The following is a 21,900-nucleotide window of genomic DNA, read 5'->3' on the forward strand; positions in this document are numbered from 1 at the left end:
ATTTTACGGAAGGGACCGGAGATATATCAAGTTATCAACACGGCAGCTACTGCATGCTACTACTCCAGTCAAACAAACAGTACTGTTCACAAATGCGAGTGGATGCCGAATGCGTTCTGGAACATTGAAGCTACCTACAGGAACACGGCACCATATTTCGTGCAGGACTCGAGGGAAAAAAAAAGGAGAGAACATATTTGTGGTCTAAATAGGCCTAACCAAATTTTGACAATACCAAATTTTGATAAGTTTTGCATGACTAATTTTAGTAAGGTAAAGTTGTATTTGGATTGAAGTCAAAATAGCCTAAGTTCACTATTGAAATGGCCTAAGAAAGCATGCTAAAATTTGGCTTCAAACCAAATAGACACTAAACACTATTGAAATTGCCAAATATTGGTAAGCCTAATTTAGGCCTTAAACCAAACTAGCCCATTATTCCAAACAAAGCTAAAAGCTCAATATCAACATCTCCAAAGCTGAGGATATCCACGGGAAATGTCATTCAAATATCAGAACAAGTGCACAGGTGAATAACTGGACGACATCACAGCTGAAAGATAGAAAGTTAACTTCGGTACTATTGAAATAAACGCAAAATTGCATGACAAGCAGAAATGTAACAGCGTCTCAGATCCAAAATTGTGTATAAATACATATGGAGAAGTTCAGTTCCCAGTACTTACCAGAAGTCAATACTCTGTTGGAAGGGAGCAATCCATTACAGACACATGCATAAACTTTCAGTTTTTCTTTCCATTTTCTACCATATTACTATGAAGAATTATGGTAGATAATGTCAACATTGTAAATGTATTACATAGGCAAAAATTTGAATGCTCTGTATATTTTTCCTCTCATACCAAACAAACAAAAGATCTACGGTTTCTGAACCTGAATACCTTTGGAGCGTTAGAGTCTTGATCAAACCTGGTTAGAGATGTTTACTAGACATTCTGGCTCAACCAAATGGTGGTCTGTGATAAACTATGCCTGACACAAGGTTTGTTTGAGCTTTGTTAAAGGTTTCTAGCATCTTAACCACTACAACCCCAAAGCCGTTTCCTTGCAGGTCGCTGATTCTTGATGTCATCTACATCACAAGTCACGGCAAACGATTCTTTCCTGTCTTCATCTTCCTCCTTTTGGGGTGCAATAGACGCTTTGAACCTTTCACTTCTTTTCTGCATCTTTTTCATTACCTCAAGTATATGTTTATTATCACATTCCCCTGTAGCTCCGTTGCTGCAATCAGCGTCTTTTGATGTTGCATTAATCACCCCTCCCTGGCATGCTGAGCTTGCTTCTATCACTGATTTCAGTACTACTTTTCTTTGGTGGTTAGACTTGCTTCTGGAAGCAGTATCCTGATGGTCCTGTTCGATCAGTTCTCCCTCCTCAATCTCTTCATATTCTTGATTGTTGCTCACATGTTGCTGTTTTTGTTGTTCAGATTTCTCTGAGGCCTGATTGCGCGAGATACGGAAGGCTCTTGGTTTACGCACTTTCTGATGTATGTTCTTATGTTTGGAACCGTGCAAGTCACTGTCAGCAGGAAGACATCCCTCACTGTCACTTTCGACCACACGCCTTATCTCAATTCCTTGTCGCTTAAACTGCAAAAGATGATAATATAGCATTGAGGAACAGAAGTCCAGCAGACAGTGGGAAAACACATGCTATGACAAGGTAAAATACACCTCTAGTCCTGAAATAGCCAATACAAATAGTAACAGAGCAAGAATGAACATATTTTTGTTCCATGGCTGAAAAAAATTGTACGTTTCAAAAAAAAAAAAGTTGCTCTTCAAAGCATTTCAAGCTATGCCTAATTATAAATCAACATAGAACACTATGTTACAAGCAAAAGATCATAACACAAGAGAAAACTATAAGATCATGCCTTGCTCAGCAAACAAGTGCGGAGAGATACGGTTTCGGTGGTGTCAATATCCAAAAATAACTGGCATTTTTCAGTAGTTAGCCCATCAAAAATCATATGAAGATGGATCACAGAACACTAGATGAGAGTTACACACAAAACTTGGTGAAAGCACAGAGGAAAATGCCATAATCATGTTCATTAGCAGTAATTAGGACACTTAGAGGATGTTAGGCGAAGAAAGAGAATTAAGAGTCGCAAAAATTAAAATATCTGGTGATGCAACAATGCATGTAGCATTACCAACCAAAAAATATGCAGGCATGGTAACCTTAAATTTTCTGATAACAGCATATGTTAAGTGGGCATAACTATTTATGTTTTTTTTTTGTTGAACAGGAACATACTACCTGCATTGAAGATAACTTGAACATAAATGTAAAATTAGAACAACAAATTGATTTGTTAAACTTATGCATATCCTGTTGCTTTTGTAGTCCAACTAACAACAGAAATGCTATCACTATTGGTGAAATAACAGCAATTGAACTAAATATGGTCATTTCCCATTCTAAGCCTCCGCACCTCACCAAAATTAGGTTTGCAGGACATACAGCAGAATATTGTAAATCAATCATCCTGGCTAAATATAGAGCTCCTTTGGACCGTTAAAACCACTGAAAGAAAAAATATTAACATCTACAAATTGAAACATAAAAGAAGAACAGAGAATTGCTCGTGCTGAATGAATAGGAAACATATAGCAAACAATAGAAACGGATAATGATACTTCACAAACTAACATATATATCTCATTGAGCATTAAATTATACCACTTTTTAAGGGAAAAAAAGGAATTTAAGCATCATATGACTCCCAATAATTCCATTTTGTGACATCAAGACAACTGTCAACAACCAAGTTGCAATACTTTAGTTATGGCCCATAATAATAATGTAGTCAACATACTATTAACTGCCCTGATGATTAAATTTTCAAAATCTTTTACTTACATGTAGATTTTCAGGAGGACAGGAGGTATTTAGACTTGGGGGAAAGAAGGTGGGATAGGAGTAGGGAATGGAGTGAACTGATACTCACCCTCCATCTTTTACTATCAAGGGTTAGTTCAACTCATAATCAATTCCTATTCCACATCAGTATCCTAAATCCAAACATGCCTTGATTGATTATCAAAAACAATTTGGAGAAGAAAAACAACATAATAGTTAATCCATTTGAAGAAGTTTGTCTGGGATCAGTTCAGTGCTTATCGTTGTTTAGTTGGAAAGTCCAAATGTGGAGTGTTGTGCTAAATCAGGTACAATACTGTCATAAATTAACAAGTCAGGAGGTGTAACTTGTGTCACTTCTTAAGCTTGCATCTATATGATTTAATAATTTGTCAAAGAGACACCAGCACAGTTATTGAAGTAACAAGATATTCAGACATGAGCATTTATACACAACAAACACAAACAGAATGAGGAAGAGAGGATAGTTGATGTGGCTACATGGACAACATGGTTGTAGATGAATATTAACTGATGGGAGGAGATGACTAAAATGCGGATGTGTTAGCATGTAAACAAGTAGTTAGATTTTTGGCACACATTGGACGCCAAACACTTCATGAAGCATTGGATCCTTGCATCACATGTTGATAAAGTGTTATTATTATAAGTAACCAACCAAGAAACAGACACGTAGAATATTACTAAACAGACACGTAGAATATTCAATGCAGTTGTATTGAAGTAAATAATATTCATCAACTTTTAATACCATGAACCGATAGTCAACCTAGCATTTAATTGTATGAATGGATACACTTTGACCATAATGTATTTCACATGTGAAAAAAATTATAAGTAAACATAGTATGTACTTCACTAACACCAAAGAAAGTTTAGGTAATATTTATATTTTTATTGTTTATACTCATGGGATTATGGCAACATGTTGGAAGGTAGAATGGCACTGTCCATGCCCATGCAGTGCCTTGCTGTCACAAAACAAGAGAGGATTCCTCTTTCTAAAACATGATGCAGGGAGTGGATGCAAAAACTACACCCTTCCAAAATGTACAAACTACAGACAAACTAGCAGCTCACTAAGTACATTCAAGTGAGTACTGATACAGATCGATTCATTCACTCATTGAACATGAGTATGTCAATGCTGCAACATGGAATCAAGGAGCAGGATATGATCTCCCCTTTTCTGAAAGAAGATTGAGACTTGGGAAAAGAAGATTGAGACTTGGGAGCATGAAAGTGGGAATGGCTACATATTAGCAAGAGAATAACACAAGCAATGTCATAGCACAAGGCAGTCCAAGAAGTGGATAGCGGGTGACATATATATGTCCAGAATCTAGAGGCAGAGTTATATCAGGCCTGTTTAAATATGAATAACTATTATCCAGCTGTTAACCAAGACAGATTTATAATGGAACCGAGCCATGTAGGATCTCACCAGATCATATAAAAACTGTACTGCTCAAACAAAGAGGAATAGATACTTTGTGGTAAGTGCTTAAATCCTCTATATAAAAAGGAAAACATAATTTGCAAACCAAATCGAGGGCCTGACTAGCAATTTTCTGCTACTCCATTACTACTGTAGCTTTATAGTCTGTCTGATTTAGTTATGGAGTTTCAGGAGGGCATTGAAGCACTATCTTTTCCCTTTTATGTGCATGTATCACTCATCACAAAAGGAATAATTTAAGGAAAGATGTAGAATGGAATATATATTAAAAATTATATATATGTACAACAATATTGGCATTGCCTCCTCAAAGTTTACCTTTCTCTTCCTATGGATCAAGAGCATGTTATCTGTGTCCCTCGGCTGCAAATTCACGACTTCATGCCTTATCTTATCATAAATGTTTGGAATATTATTGCTATTTCTCATATCATTGGGACTACACATAGCTTCTACATCAATATCCTTTGGAGAATTGTGCATCTCAGCAACATAAAGATCTCTATCACTGATCATGGACCAACCATGCATCAATCTCCTTCCTTTTTGATATGATGAATTGAAACGATCTTTACGGTTCATGGAATGATCAGCATGAACCCTCCTCTTCACTGGTCGAATACATTGACCAGTCTCAGCAACAGAACCAGTGTACAAAGCAGGTTGCTGAATGTCGTCAACATCAAATAAAGAATCATGCTGCCTTTTCTTTTCATAATATCCATCATGGTTGTATTTCATTTTACCATTTTGGATTCTTTCGTTATCAATGAATCTGTTTCTTGATCTCATAAAGGTCAAACTTGCAGCAGGCCCAGGCCAACCCTTCTCAGATTTCCTGTGGTTGTCATTTGCCTGATGAGACAACATAAGTTGGTCAGGATGTGTGAAATGATCAAACACAAGATGTTCAGAACGTCTGAAATGCTCATCACAGCTTTCTGCAGATTGACTTCTGCATCTGCGCCTATCCTCAGGATCCAGTACCTTGCCAAATCTGTAATCAGTGTAATGGAAAAATTCATCATCCCCATTGCGGTCATGTCTGATTTTTCTTGTTTCCTCGTATCGCCTTTCTCTGTACATATGTCCATCAATATCATCACAAACCTCAGCTTTTAGCATTGAATGGGATCCATGTAGATCATCATGGCGTTGCTGCCACCGCCTGGCGGAATAGCACCCCACAATATCTTCATCATCGTTGATTTCACGCCAAGATCGCCTATGTCTTTGATTATAATCAGCGCTGCATTGTTCATCATTTCTCAAAGCTGCTCTTCCCAGCGGTAAATACTCTTGCTTTTCGCACAATTGATTGTGAACTCGATAATTGGTGCCAAGGGAAGTTGAGCTAGATCTTTTATGCTTATGCTTTCGAGCATACCTACTAGAGTAGTTATCTGTTGTGTTTTCTTGTCTCTCAAAGAGGGCATGTTTTCCACCAGCTAAACTTTGCCTCTTCAGTTCTTTTTTTGCTCTATGTCCAGATTCATGGAGATGGTGATCACTTTGGCAGTTATTAAGAGATCGACTAGAAATGCATGCTCCAGCTTCATCCATCCTCTGACGTTTAGTTGCCTTGTGATATCTGTCATCAGCAGGAGAGGGGGTATATCTATGGCTCTCACCCTTGCTACTTTCTTGGTCTGATTTACTTGCATGACGGCAAAAATCTGATAAGACATGCTCATCCTTACGGTTGGTTTCCACATAAAAAGCATTGGAATTTGATTTTCCACGCTTCCTCTTAAAATGAAAATCTTCTGTTGATTCTTCAGAAAGCATGTCAGAATTATCAGGAGTAGAAGATTGAGCCCCTGCACAGGCAGAATCTCCTAGAACCGTTTTGCTCCTGGTACACTCTGAGGAACCTCTCTTGTGCACTTCTTTATCAACCACTCTGTCCACCACAGAGCTAGTTTCCTTCAGATATTCATCAACACCTGGATGGTTATTGGATGGCCCACATCTATTGTGATTGAGAAAAAAATCAGCTTATTGATCATTTTGCAAAATACAATTCTAACCTTCCGCAAAACAACACCAACTTGTGGTTTCAACTATGCATACCTTTTGGTAGTGATGCATTTGTCATTTACTGTGGACCTGTCATCTGAACTGGAGCGGTTTGAGGGTGGGAACACCATGTTTACCTGCACAATCAGATTAATTGTTAGAACTTAGAAGATATATAGCTGCAACATAATAAAGACCTTGACACCACATACCTGTATCACATCAGAATCCCTTTGTCTTGGAGGCCACATATCTGCTGATGGAAGACGTTCATGCATACCACCTTCAACATGGATTGCTCTACCCTTTGGCTATATGAACAATACAAGTTAGCTATGGCAGATAGCACATAAAGAATAAATTGATCCATTCACTCCAAAATATGACTTCATAATACCTTAGCAATCCCATTTCCTTCTTTCAATACAGAATAAATCTCTGACTTTGGCACTGATTTACTCAATCCAAGATTGTAATGGAACTCCTGAATGCAGAGATATGTAAACAATTCTTTTTTCTGGCAAATAGAATGATTGAATGAATTTTCAGGTTATCTCACCTGTTGCAATCCTGACAATTCATTTGCAAGTGTTCTGGTTCCATGCCTGAAGTGTTCCTACATGAGAGAAAAAGGGGCTCTATTATCATCTATTGGACTAAAAAATTATAACATAAATGTGAACAAAATAATGAGTCAACAAAACATTAAAGCCTACCATGTCAAAACAATATTTTCTCCAGCTTTCTTCATCCAGACCGAAATTGAAGTAGTCCGTGAGATCCACGCCATGCTGTCTCCAGGGCTTCTCTTGAAATGCTTCAATGTCTACGTCAAAAACTGTCCTGAAGTAACATACCATAACGTCCAAATCAGAGGTCAAGTGCAATTGCACATTCTAGTTATGGTATGCATATAGACAGAAAGGCCAACTTATGCAGCTAGTAGGCATAACTAATAACTCTGCAGTTAGCAGGAATATCTTTTAATGTCTATTGGCCAAATTAAGATCATAACTATCATGTCAGAGAGATCATGACTTTAAACGTTGAATATTCCAGAAAACTACGACGAGAATTACAAGAATCAGTTGTTTGTTCTTGGGCCAAAGACAGAATGGCACCTGTTCCTTGGTAAGAAAAAATTGAATTCCTTTTGAAATGCATGCTGGTGGCTTCGATCACCTTGTCCTGTGATCGGTGCTGTTGTTTTCTCGAAAAGCCCCTTCCGGTGAAGCTCACCAAGCTGGAACACGGAACACCACATAAAAAAACAAATGTCAATAGAATTGCTCCCAGCAAAATCAAATACATAACTCAATGTGATATTGTGATATACCATTCATCCTAATTAGTAACAGAAAAGAGATAGAAAATACTTGCAAATAATACGATGGAAATGAAATCTGTTAGGCCTTGTTCAGTTAATCCCCAAGAGGTAGGGATCGAGGGGATTAATTCACACCTTATTCCCCTCCAAATCCCTCTCAATTCCCTTGTGGGGTGGGATTAACTGAAGAAGTGAGCTGTGCCACAGACTAATGACAGACGATTCTGGAACTTCCCCTGCACTTTCGATTTCCAATACTGTATACAATTTCTACGAAATTTTACCCTACGGGTTATTCGCCAATTCGTGAAGCATACCTTGCCCCGACCGCCATCAGTAGACAGGCCTTTCACGCAGCTACCCGAAACCTCCCCTTCCTCGCTCCCCTCCTCGCATCGGCCAGCAGGAGGAGGAGGCGGCGGCGCGGCGCCATCCTCGTTGAGCACGATATGGAGGTCATCCTCGCTCTCCTCGTCGCTGCTGATGTAGCCCGCAGTCCCGTCGCCCAAGTCCACCGCCTCGTTCGCGTCGGCCTCCGTGTGGTGGGCTCCCGGCGCCTCGGCCTCGGCCTCGCCGTCGGTGGCCGGGTTGGAGCCTCCGCTCTCCCCGGCGGCGGCAAGCGCGGCCGCCACCTGGTCGTCGAGGTCCGCGTAGAGGTCCTCCACGTCGTCTTCATTCCCGGCGGCGGCGGCGGCGGCGGCGGCGTCCTCTGGGTCGGCCATGGGGTAAAGCAGAGGGATTACGAGCGACGCCGGAGTGGTGAGAGCTTGATTGCTGCTAAGCCATTGGTGATGCCGGCTGCCGCGAAAACCTTTGCCACGCTGCTGCTACAGAAGCTAAAACCCTAAGCCCATGGAGACGCGCTGGTTGGTGAATGGTGGTGATGGATGGGGCTTGCAACTGCAGGTTGTTGCTTCCAGGTTCTCATATCATGGGCCTCGACCGCTGCATCGGTTCGGTTTCCTTTGGGCCTCAAATCAACCATACCGGTAATGGGTATTGTCAAATTTCAGTACTTTTTTACGTGGAACTGCCTGACAAATCCTATCCTTTTGCGGGTGATTTCTAAAAGAACTTAGATTTTTTTACCCTTAGATTTACATCCAACAGACTATAAAAGAAAATAACAAATGTATATTTGCTTACATAACATTTTTATCAAAATTACAGTACGCTTACATGTTATATTAATTGAATTTACAAATGTATTTTCAAATGTATTTTAAGTTATAGGACTGTAATTTTATATTTTAAATAAATTAACTAATACATATTTACTTACACAATATTTTTATCAAAATTATAGTGCATTTGCATGTCATATCAACTGAAATTATAGGAGTGTAATTTTATATTTTATTTCTTCAATCTCTTCACCTAGCCGTATCGAGGTGCAATGTGTGTACTCATCAATACTGTGCCAAGCTAGATGTTGCTGACCTCATGCGTGAGTGGGAAAGAAACGCATCACAGCCGCTAACTAAATAATGCATAGACTAATCCGAGGGAAGCAAATCCGAGTGATTTCGGGCCAAAAATTTGTCGCCAGATGTTACAAAATCGGTTTTATGTTTACAAAAATTTGATAGTGCTAGATACGTTCTTTTTGTAGCCTTATCATTTTTATTTTCGAAACATAATATAAACGTAGACACCCACGTACGTGCGTACACTCACCCTTTATCAAATTTTGGTAGTGTTTATATGTAAGAACTTCTAAACTACTAAATTTTGGTAGAGTAACAATGGTAAGAGTATGTTTGGTTTGTTAATAACAAACTGAGCATGTCCACTCTTTCCCGTTCAGTTTAAGAACAAGTAAATCAATTAAATGAGTAAAGAGGGAATAATTGTCTCTTGAATGGTAAAAGAACCATGCTGTAGGAAAAGAAACTTTGTTCAGCCATCACATGAAGCACTTCAACATTTGTATGAAAATCATCTGTGCTCAAATTTAAGAACGTAAAAGTGTAAGTTCTAGATGTGCATGTAGCCCGACATACATCATTTACAGAAAATGAACCGTACAAGTATAAAACCAAAATCTAGTCTGAAATTCTGAATCGTATGTATTTTCAGTGTCCTACACTAGATTACAAAGATGCAACACAGCAATCCCTCGACGTAGAAAGTGTTATGTAGGATCATGAAAGTGCATCAGCAACAGATGAAATAGCGTCCCTTGTCGCATCACAAATAATGAAACTCGAGACCATCAAATTCTTTTCTCCAGCAAACGAACTAGATCTGCTCAAGTGGTGTAAATTGGACGCTGCTCCTGTTCTTAGAAGCCCCGTAGCCCACAAAAACGGATATACAGATTGCTACTACCGAAAGAAGCAAGGCAAAGGCAGTTGCAGCATCCCATGAACGATTTGGAGCTGGGCGGTAATGTGCAGCTTCCATGGATGGTTGAATATCAAGAACCAACCAGTCGCAGCTGGCCGAATAATGCTCGGACTTGCTCCATGGTTTGCCATCGTTTGGGTACCAGAAAGCCACAGCCATACTGTTGGGCCCACCTATCGTGAACTGTGCATCCTGCATGGCCAAAGGAACATTTAAGCGCAAAATCTAGTAAAACAAATTTGGTAATGCAACCATACCAAAAGCTATTCCATCCCGTGGGAGCGATTTTCAGGTTGGGTAAAAAGATGTCACTCGCTAGTAGTGGGCTGAGCCTGAAAGCATGGGTTAAGGGCTTAATTCCCGAACCACAGGGGGCGGCATCCCCATGTATGAGGGGGGCCGGCTTCTGTGACCTTTCTTGGCTGGGCTCCGGTTGAGCTCTTCTTTGTGAAATACCATGGGGGGCAATCTTTCCCCCACCAGCCAAGTTTTTTACTCAATTCAACCTTAGATACCAAGTAATCAAAGCTGTCATATGAGTATATGACCAAATAATCGATAATACTACTAGACAACTATCCTGTCACAAAAAAAACTGGCATGTATCATCCTAATCTGACCACCTTGCAAATGCCTGGTTGTACAAGTAACCTGAATAATCACGTGGTTAAAACAATTACTATACTCATACGCAAAGAGGTTACATGTTAGGTCAAGTAGAGCAGTGTTTAGAACCTTGCTAACGGATCATAATAAGGTGCACGCGTCTTAGTAAGAAGAGGATGAGCAGGATGGCCACCCAACTATGGCGATGTTATTTAGACACAATCACATTTGCAATACTGGAAAATTGCAGACCTAGCTGTTGGTACATTAGAAATATAATGTATAACTATTTGTTGGTAACTTCATATATGCATTTATGCACATGTCTCTAGGCATGCTGGTGCTCATGGAATATTGGGAAGAATTGAAACAATAGTAGATAACTACCTGCTGTAATCGATCCATTGTTCTTAGGGGCCTTGAAAACTCAAAATAATATGTGCCCTTCTCATCTTGTTTTCCGTAAGGACTGTCATCATCCACAAAGCCTGGAGAGGAAGAACACATGATAGTCAGACAATATAATTTTATTTGGGTAGATTTCCCTTTTCCATCAAAGTTTATGCAATGATAAAAAAATGTTTATTTGTTGACTGTCTGAATGGTCTTAAGATAAAGCTTCCATATGCTGCAGTCGAAGTCCATTAAGCACTACATTTTATAGCATGCAAAAAAGGAGGAATCGAGAAGATTAATCCTCCAAATGTCGTTTGCTTCTGTTTCGGTATATGTATGCCTTAACTCCTCTAGATACCATCTGGCATATGAGCAGATTTATACTCATATGAATGAGAAGGGTAACATTTTTGAGATCTGTGATGCCTAGAGGTGCCTTCGCTTTGAGAAATATACATGGCTGTGCTTGCAAGGTAATAGAGACACCTCAACTATAAAGAAATATCAGCCGTTGATGACTTTAAAGTGGAGGTACCTCTAGTACTTTCCAAGCACTGTAAAACATCTCTAACGTTTAAGGTATGCTGCAATGGTGAGTCTAATGAGAATTTTCAGCACTTAATAGCTTCAATGACAAAAACCTGGAAGAAAGGACAGGAGGAGCTCATGGCTTACCTGAGTGAAAGGTCAGAGAGCTATGCCACCATGCCCCATGCCAATCATTCTGAGCATTTGAATTATTCTCTGAAACAAATCATGATTCAAGCTCAACATTCATTCACGAAAGGTTGACACAGACATAACCGAAAATATCTTCAATATTCTAATTTAGTGGAAATGACAAATAAGATGATACTTTCTGCATTTTGGAAATAGAAGTACCTTTAGGGCCTATCCCATCAAGGTATCGGCAATGCGGATTCCATGAATACAAATCAACAAGATGACCGAATCTGCACACCCAAAGATCAATAGTGACTTTTGGCATGCTATCACATATAACTACACAAACACCATCAAGAAAGGCATTGTTGAAATTACCTATCACCGCCATTTCCGTCTGCATTATCTATGTGATTTCCACCATAAAGACGTCCAGGGATAGCATTTCCAACAGAAAAGTGCATAATGTCAACCTCTTGACCTCTGCAACTTTTGCTTGTGCATGAACCAGGCATATCTTTACACCCTCCCATCTAAAAGGCCATACAGCTCAACATTTGAGATGATGTGATAATAGAGCAGCAAAAGTCACGTAGAATTATCCATATATACTCAAAAAATTGCTCAGTGGTCAGCACACTGTAAGAAATAGATCTAACTACTTTTGTAATATTTCAACAGTGCCAAACTGACACATGTTGGTTAGCGCTTAGCCGCTTACACGAACACTAATACACTATGACTTGAGATTTGGGAATAATTACAGCATCGCAAACTTACATTATAGTACGTTGCTTTCTCTCCAATTTGGAACATCAGAGCAACAGAAGGGCACTTCTTATTTTCGCTGTAATGTTCAACAAGCCAATCAAAAGCACAGGTTACTTGCTCAGAAGTCAGAACCACACATCTGAAGAAGCAGAATAACATGGCTAACACCCCATATCATTTTTCTCCATATTGATCATGAGTACCTCGGTCAAATAAAATACCATGAGACCATAGAGAAGACCAAGGCAATAAGAGAGACTGGCATTCTGTGACCATGTAATACCACTAACTGAAACTAGTGTATAAATCCCTCTGTCCCCATCACCCACATAGCTACAGCTTTAGTACATTAAAATTGGGTTAAAAAAAGACGTTTTGGATTAGAGAGAGAGAGAACCTATCACCATGGCAGTATGGCACTTTCTTGAACTAGTGAACAAATCAATATGGCTGTCCAATTTATCCAATCCAATGTAACATCACAACTAAAAGACTAAAAGAGTGAACATAAAGAGCACTACGAACTCCACTACCGGTCTGCCATGCAGACCAATGGCCTCAATCCACGCTTAGTATATATGTGCACAATGAAAGAGGGCGAAAGTACCCTTTAGTGTAGGTGTAATCCCCATCAACTTTCAGCATGAAGAAAATGTTGACGCCATCATGCACAGCCTGCACATGTCAATCCAAAAGAGTTAAACAACGCCACCATTTACGATGCATCCAACACATGGATCGCATCTCCCATTACTTCAGGAAGCTACCTAAGTTCGATACTTCTGACAAATCTAAGATTTACCACCCCAAATGCTACATAATCACGAAGGTTCATGAGACGGGTAATCACGAAGGTTCATGAGACGGATTCACCCATCACCATTTCAACATACGACATAGTAGTTTCTATCATACGATCCACCTTATTTATCAAGATCCGTGTGCTCCTGCGCAGTAAGCGATCGAGGCGTAGACAGAGCAACAGGGAGGGCGCACCTTGACGAAGACCTTGCCGCCGGCGTAGGCCTTGTCCTCGTCGGGGTCAAGAGCCGGAAGCAGCGCGAACTCCGACGCCTCCACGCCGTCCCAGTCTGCCGGGTGCCCGTCCAGGGTCACCTCCCCTGGACGGAACTCCGCGAGCACGCGCCCGCTGCCGCCGCCGGCGCAGGTGGGCGCCTCGCCGTGGTGCTCGTGCGCGGTGGCGGCGGCGGCGAGGAGGGCCGCGGCCGCCACGACGAGCGCGAGGATCCTCATGCGCGGCGGCGGGCGGATCGAGGCGCTCTCCGCTTGGCCGCTCGGACGGCGAGAAACCGCGAGGCTTGGTGGTGGTCTGAGTTTTGATTCTATTCGGCCTGCCCCACGCGGCGGCGGCGTGGAGAAGAAGGCGCCCCGTCTCACCGGACAACCGGAGCTTGGAATTCTCGCTTTGCCTCACCCGTGAAGGCCGCAAATGACGTGATTATCCCCTGTAGTATTGAGTTTGGTGTGGCGCGCGGCCGCTTGGTGTCGTGGACCGTGCGAGGGGTGATTTGGGTATTCTGGTAGAGAGCCGTCGACCAGAGACGCGAGATCTGGCCGTTTGACGACCCTCTTCCGGTCGCTGAAATGGCGTCACGGGAGGCACGGCCCACGGCCTCACAGGCTCAATCACACATGCCAGCGTTGTGACTTTGGTTTGGTTCCCAGGTGGCGGCTTTGGTTTGGTTACTGCCCGTCAACCGTGGAAAGGAAACGGTGAACCTTTTTTTATAATAATAATGAAATATAACCCGGTTCTTCAACTGAAGCTACAGTCAATGTGTGTTTAGTTATTTGGACGTAAAGTTTTATAGTATACGGACACACATTTGAAATATTAAACGTAGACTAATAATAAAATAAATTATAGATTCTACTGTAAACTGCGAGACGAATTTATTAAGCCTAATTAATCTATCATTAGCAAATGTTTATTGTAGCATCATATTATCAAATCATGGCGTAATTAGGCTCAAAAGATTCGTCTCGTAATTTACATGCAAATTATGCAAATCTTTTTTTCTTCGTCTATATTTAATGCTTAATGCATATGTCCAAACATTTGATGTGACGTTTTTGGCTAAATTTTTTGATCTAAACAAGGCCTCACTTATTATAAAGCTCAAACACGACAGAAAAAAAACAAAGGTAAATGAAAAAAGAGATAACCACACCAACCAAATGAAAATAGCAACTTATTCATAGTTCAAGTCTATTGCTAAATCTTCATCCAAAGTTGATAAAAATCTTCACAGCTATTAACTTTAAATTTTGTGATGCAATACATGTAGCTGTAGGATCGAGATGACGACTATAGGGGGTGAATAGGCGATTTAAAACTAAATGGTACTTAAACAAAACTAACATAAGTTGCTAGGCAAAGTGAGATACAAGATTAACTAAATAACTAATTTAAGTTTTGCAAACCTAGGATGATATGAGCTCAAATATGTCTCTATGAATGTAAATTGCATAAATGTAAATGCAACAAATAAATAAGACAATAGATAAGGAATTTTTCACCAAGGTTCGGAAACTCGCCGGTTTCCTAATCCCCGTTGAGGTGAGCCCAACTCCACCGCTCAAATACAAAGCCATCGCACGCCCCCTTTGTCAAGGGGTAGGCAAGGTGGGAGCCAGCCCACGGAGAGGACTACCCAAGCCTCGATCACTAGGGGTAGTTCTTTCTTCACTCCGTAGGTGGTGAACTCCAAACCACTCACAACCGGCGCCGAGGCTCCTCCACAATCTCCTCGGAGAAGTCACCGGGCAATACCTCCACAAGCCGTCTAGGAGGTGGCAACCTCCAAGAGTAATAAGTATAGGAAGCTTGCCGAGGATGATCAAGTGCCACGGTAGCTTTAACAATGAAACAATGCATTTTGATTGGCTTAACTCACTTTCTAACACCTCACTAAATAAACTAAGTGCCCAAGGGTGTGAGAGCTCTTGCAAGGGTTTAAAATAATGCAATGGAGTGCCAAAATCTTACCCTTGCTGCTAGGGAGTGGGTATATATAACTCCAACCACCAAAACTAGCCGTTGGAGTCGAAATCCCCAACTCTGTGCTCTGCCGGTCAGACCACCATAGTGTGGCCGGTCAGACCGGACTACTTTGTAACGGCTACAAGGCAATCATTGAGCCCACTCAATCTGACCAGTCTGACCGCAGTGTAGTGGCCGGTCAGACCGTCCACGGCTCGGTCAGACCGCCAGGGGCTCGGTCTGACCTTTAGATATCATTGTAGAGAGGAAAATAGTATTGCATTAAATATAGATAAAAATAAAAACTAATTGCACAGTTAGGGGGGAAATCGCGAGACGAATCTTTTGATCCTAATTAGTTTATGATTAGCCATAAGTGCTGCAGTAACCAATATGTGCCAATGACGGATTAATTAGGCTTAAAAGATTCGTCTCGCGGTTTCCAAGCGAGTTATGAAATTAGTTTTTTTCATTCATGTCTGAAAACCCCTTCCGATATCCGGTCAAACATCCGATGTGACATCCAAAAATTTTATTTTCGCGAACTAAACAGGCCCTTAGTCACTTCAGTGGTCAAAATTTGAATTCTGAAATGCTTATAGACTGAGTTCGGTAACTCCACCTCCCCACACGGAAAACATTGTTTTCCATTATGGGTGATTAATTACGTATTAGCTAGAAAACTTGAAAAATAAATTAATACAATTTTTTAAAGCAACTTTTCTATAGAAATCTTTTTTTTTAAAAAATACTATTTAGCAGTTTGAAAAGCATGCACGTGAAAAATGAGAGGTGAGTTGGGAAAGAAGGTGAAAGTTCCGTTCCTAAACATCTCATTGCCCGGAAATATATAGAATTTCCGGCATTAAAATCAACACAGATAACTTATGCTGTAGTACAATTTGTAAATAATGATATACTTTTTTTTTTGATAAAGAGAGTATATGTTTTTTTCTTGGCTGTAAGCTATTCTCTCCGTTCCATATTCTTTCAAAAGTTGGAATTTTTATTTAAACAGAGAGAGTACTATTTTGAGAACAACAAATAATTTAGTCCTAAAACGGCTTGACTCAAATCTAGTTCAGATTTCAATTTTTGCTGGAAAAGTGTGTGGTTTTATTTTCTTTTTATGGAACATTGTATATTCCAGTAGTCGGTATACGCGTTGATTCTAGATCGAGAATATATAGATACCCTCTGATATTTGTGGGTTTCAGTAGTCAGTCAAATGTTGGACATAGAAATTTAGGAATAAACTTATTTTGGGACATAGGGTGTACATGTATATGTCCTTTTCCTACACATTTTCGTTGCAGTCTACCTTTCAAGTGAGGTGGATAGTGATGGGAGCTGTGAGAAGAAGCTTGCTTATCCGGTTGTTCATCTATGCACGTTTTCCCTCTATTATTTGCCAGTTTTGCTCCTTCATCAAGTTGATTGTATCCTAGTCACGTCTCTGCTGGTCGGCATTGGGCAAGGAAAAAGGAAGATGTCTCCATCCCATGCCACATGGTTGATGGCGAATATTGATGCAAATAGCACTGGTGCTTAAAACGACACATTGCATGTTTCTGTTGTGTTCCAAGAGACGTATAATTACGGTGGTGGTTCCAGTCTTCTGAACAGCAATCTTACAAATCTCCTCCCTATTCTGTTCCAAGAGACATATAATTATGGTGGTGGTTCCAGTCTTCCGGACAGCGATCTTAGGCCTCTTTTAATGGTTGAGCTAGTGCACTAGCTCATGTTTGTCCACCTCATACAAGAGATAGTAAAAAGTCTACTTTTTTAATAGATTGTCTCATAACACATTGTTCAAAATGCTTTGGGTTTCACAATCCCTCTCACATTTTTTTAGGAGCTTAGCTCTTGAAGAAGAGATAGTGCATTCTCTCTTCTTATCTTCTCTCTCTTCCATATCATACAAAAGCTGATATGGAGATTTATGAGCTAGCTGATTCACTCTTGTTGGAGGAAATCTCCTCCTTCCATTCCAGTCCATTTAGGCTACCGCCCCGACGTAACAGAACTCAAAGTATATGCATTTGTTGCTGCGTGCACTAGCACACGCAGATGCTAGTATTGTGCACTATCACGGTACTTTCCCCCTGCACCGTCGCTCGTCGTTGTCGAGGAATTTCCCTCCCGGTGGGGATCGCTCTGCGCATTACTACTGCAGCGGTGGGAGGAGAGGGGACCAGGGAGGACCAGGCCGCAGGAGGGGCGGTACACGACGCGACGCGATTGGAACGGGGAAGAAAGCGCCTAGCGCGCAACAGGCAGCAGCGCACGCCCGCCACGGCCGCGGCCACGGCCGGCCGACCGGGCAGGTACGCGAGCCACATGGACCGCGGCGCCGCTATTGGCCCGGCCCCGGTGGCCGCACGTGGGGGGCGCGCGGCGAAGGCCCCGCCACGGCCGGGGACGACGAGGAAGTCACGTCTCAGGGCCGACCCGGTGGTTGCTTGCGCCGTTGCGGGGTTTGCCGCGCCGAAGGACGGGGGGACGCGGTCGCGATCCGCCACGGTGGCTATCGTCCTGCGCTGCGCGCCTGCGGCCCGCCGGGTTCATGAGGCTTTCCCGAAAGCCTAAAGCGCCTATTCCCACCCACAATTGCACGCACGTTTTCTCCGGTTTTAATGAAGTTCGTAAGTGGGCTCGCGAGAATAGAGCTTCGCTTAATGCAGAAGAGCTTTGCGCACCTACCAGGATAGAGGACAGCCACGGGAGCTCATTGGCATTTGGCACATAAAACGACAGACACGCCGCGCATCTGCGTTCAATGACACTAGAAACAGTAGGCTTTGCCGAGCTCTAAGAGCTAGGCCTGGTTTAGTTCCCAACTTTTTCTTTAAACTTTTAACTTTTTCATCACATTAAAATTTTCCTATATATATAAACTTTTAACTTTTTCTCCAAACTTTCAATTTTAGCGTGAAACTAAACACACCCCAAGTTTAATAGTATAGCCAACTGCTAGCTTCAAATTATCTATAATCAACTTAGTAGCCAATTTATTCAATAGTTATCTATAAATATATACTATACAATTAATATCTGATCTTACCTATCATACACACATACATCTTGGAGTTTGTGTTATAACTGGCTACAAATCTATAGTCCACTGCTCTTCTCTCTCCTCTTTTATCCCTCTCAAAATGTGTTTATAGTTGGCTTATAATATGCTATTATATCTGCTCTAACAAATTAATGAGTTGGCAAAACAATATAATTTAGACAACTTTTATGATATAGTAAGAGGGACAGGAGAGTGAAAGGAGTCAGTTCATTCTCTTAAACTTCATATATATGCAGAGGAGAAATGTTATCTCCACTTCAACCAAGACATAATTTTTACCAAAAGTTTATTATGATGTTCCTTCAAATAGCATTTATGGTGAAGCAGAGTCAGGAACAACGAATCTCTTTATGATAAACATATCAATTTCGCAAGCTTGTTATTACGGGTAGTTCGCGAGCTCATTATTACGCATAGTTCATACAAATAATCAGACTAATGACATATACATCTTGTGTTTGGTTTGAAAACGAGATAGGATGGGTTAGATCCATCCCTATTTTTTTTGGGTGGAATGATACTATTATCGGTTTGGCATAAGGGATAGAGTACCCTACATACAAGTTCGAGAGAGAAAGTGGGTTTGATTGGTCCACTACCTTTTGAGGTGTGAAGCTGACCCGGAATTTTAGGGAATATTTCCTTTCGGGGCCATCCCATTCCCATCCATTTTCAACCAAACATAGTGAAAAATGGGTTCGACCCAACCCAACCCATATCATTCATCGAACCAAACACATGTTTGGATTTGGTCACATCAGCAATATGTGAGTGTAGCCTAAGATATCTTGGTACAAAAGTTGGTATAGAAGTTAGAATGTTGCAGTATAATTTTCTATTTTTTTCACTAGGCTAGTGTAAGCTTAGTGATTAAGCATGGGAGAAAAAAATATATTACATGATCGACACATTGAGAAAGATATAAAGAAATGTATTCCCACAATGCATACTCTTATCCGCTCCCTTCCCAGTAGCAAGAAGGAAGAGGTTTTACAAACAACCTCCTAGTTATCACTCATAGTAAATTCATCCGCCTCCTAGCTCCAAAGCCCCTCCACAATACTCCAAACAACAATTCTAGGTAAACCATCTTATTCTGAAACGCGTAGCAATCGTGTTCCTTCCAAATCATCCAAGACACTAAGATCGCCACTGAATAAAAAAACTTCTTTGCTGATTTAGTTATCGGCTTCCTATTACACAACCACCAGTTCATTAAATTTTTCCTATTGCACAACCACTAGTTCATTAAATTTTTCCTATTGCATAACCACTAGTTCATTAAATTTTCTCCACTTGTTCTAGCTGATATCACGAAAAACATTGCCACCCAATACCCAAACTTCCCTAATGTAGGTGCACTGGAGAAGAGGTAGTTAGTTTCAAGGTTACCCATACAAAGGTAGAGTGGGCCTGGGACGACCAACCCTTACGCTGAAGATTATCGTAATAAGGCAATTATCTTTTGTCATTAACCACATGAAGAACTTGTAACGTCCAAAGACCTTTGTCTTTCACATGATGTGTGTACCATCGCTTACACATCTATCTAAAATTTAACTAACAAAAAAGAACACATACTAGAATTATTAAAAGGTAGAAAAACAGTTCATAAGTGTTCTCACCTTTTAAAGTATGAGTAAATTTCATAAAACAATAAACTATGACCAACCTATTATAAAACTATAGATTTAGTACGTTGTATCATAGAAATTACACACCTAGTATCAAATCTATCATGAAACTACATATTTAATCATGAAGTTTTGCGAAAAATATGCTTTCCTACCTTCTAGATTACAAAATATTGAACCCCAACCATACATTGTGTATTGTAATTCTACTTTTTCCCCTTTTCAACATTGGAGCAATTTGCTAGTCTATCTAAAGATTTATTGCGTCATGATTATGGATACCACATATCTAATAGTAGTTGACTAAATCTCGGCAGGACCCACCACATACCATGTCCTATACGGAAACAACCTACGGATATGGAGGGAGTTCCGGATAAGGAAAGACAACCAGAGTTCTACATGGAAACGACAAGGATTACTCGGATTGTATTCATATTGGTTTCCCTAGTTCTACTTGGACAAGGGGACACCTATGGGTATAAATACAAGCCCCCTAGGAGGACAGGGGGACACCCACAACGAGACTGACCATGAGACGATCAACACGATCACCACGATCGGGACGACCACCTCATCAACGCCCAACACAATCAACATAGAAGCCTACATACGCCAAGACACGCCGCCGGATATCGACTTCAGGGATAGGCATGGCTATTCCCCTACGGTGTCTCCGGATACCGTCAGGAGATACGAAAGCGCTATCTCTGATCTCGCTGGGCACGGATTCGAGGAGGAAGGCTACCCTGTTGTCGACTACGAGTCAGACCTTCAGACCGACATGTCGACAACAGTTAGATAGGCTGCCCCACATATTGTACTGGTGTGATTATGGTGAATAAAAGCAACTCCGGCTCCGGCCAACAGGATGTAGGGTTATTACCTGACAACTCAGGGGCCCGAACCTGTATAAAAGTCTCTGTCTCCATCTCTTTTACCTCAGTCTCGCGTATACCCTAGCACCAACGATCCCCATACTATGCAAATACCAGAACGACGACATCAAACGTCGACATATTGTAAAAAGGAACAAAGTTTACATGGTGAAGTTTGAAATAGTGTTACATTCATTTAAGATATGATTAATATCTATATAAACATATTGAGTAAAGTGCAATGCCAATCCTTAAAACTTTCGCTTGTATCATCCAGGCTCTCAAACTCTTTAAATACATTTTCAAATCCTAAACTTATCAAAGTGTGTCATTCCGATCCTAAATTACTATGACCCATCCAAGATCCTATGTGGTGCTCACGAGCATGCCACACGAAAGTTGACTTACTTTCTTTATCTTTTTTCTCTGTTTTTCTTCATTTTTTACTTCCGATCATGTGTGTGTGAGAGAGAGAACGGAAGGAAAACATAGAGGGGAAGGGAAAAAAAGAAAAGTTGAAACCGGAATGTCCACGTGGCATGCCACCCAATGCCATGTAAAATCCCAGAGGGGCGTGGCAATTTTGGAATCGGAATAACACTCTAACAAGTTCAGGGGCTTGAAAATGCATTTTGAGAGTTCGCAGACTTAGATTACACAAGCAAACTAGTTTAGGGACAAACAATTTACTCAAACACATTTTAAAAGAGGGTTTTGACAGATGGTTCTTTATCTGTCGATCAATTTATTGGACGTTCATATTTGCTTTAAGATTCTGCACAATCTTATACCAAAT

The 21,900-nt window shown here is 40.9% G+C and overlaps 1 protein-coding gene across 1 annotated transcript; it reads right to left on the bottom strand.

Moving 5' to 3' along the window:
* Window positions 1-612: 612 nt before the first annotated feature.
* Window positions 613-13,971, bottom strand: LOC127766490 (FIP1[III]-like protein). The gene is made up of 17 exons (XM_052291538.1): window positions 13,503-13,971; window positions 13,114-13,181; window positions 12,516-12,582; window positions 12,114-12,268; window positions 11,955-12,025; window positions 11,748-11,816; window positions 11,064-11,164; window positions 10,050-10,262; window positions 8,039-8,353; window positions 7,516-7,637; window positions 7,111-7,237; window positions 6,954-7,010; window positions 6,792-6,878; window positions 6,607-6,705; window positions 6,449-6,531; window positions 4,694-6,347; window positions 613-1,616 (listed from the first exon to the last, which is right to left on the bottom strand). Exons 1-17 carry the CDS (start codon window positions 13,758-13,760, stop codon window positions 1,038-1,040), a joined length of 4,125 nt encoding a protein of 1,374 aa, XP_052147498.1. The 5' UTR covers window positions 13,761-13,971; the 3' UTR covers window positions 613-1,037.
* Window positions 13,972-21,900: the final 7,929 nt, after the last annotated feature.

The sequence above is a fragment of the Oryza glaberrima genome, chromosome 3 (assembly GCF_000147395.1).
Source record: "Oryza glaberrima chromosome 3, OglaRS2, whole genome shotgun sequence".
Classification (NCBI taxonomy): domain Eukaryota; kingdom Viridiplantae; phylum Streptophyta; class Magnoliopsida; order Poales; family Poaceae; genus Oryza; species Oryza glaberrima.

Coding starts and splice junctions, on each gene's coding strand:
- LOC127766490 (XM_052291538.1), bottom strand. CDS start 13,760: ATGAGGATCCTCGCGCTCGTCGTGGCGGCCGCGGCCCTCCTCGCCGCC. Junction 12,026..12,113: donor GACGGAAATGGCGGTGATAG/GTAATTTCAACA, acceptor TTGGGTGTGCAG/ATTCGGTCATCTTGTTGATT. Junction 8,354..10,049: donor TTGCCTTGCTTCTTTCGGTA/GTAGCAATCTGT, acceptor CTCGACGACCAG/GTGGCGGCCGCGCTTGCCGC.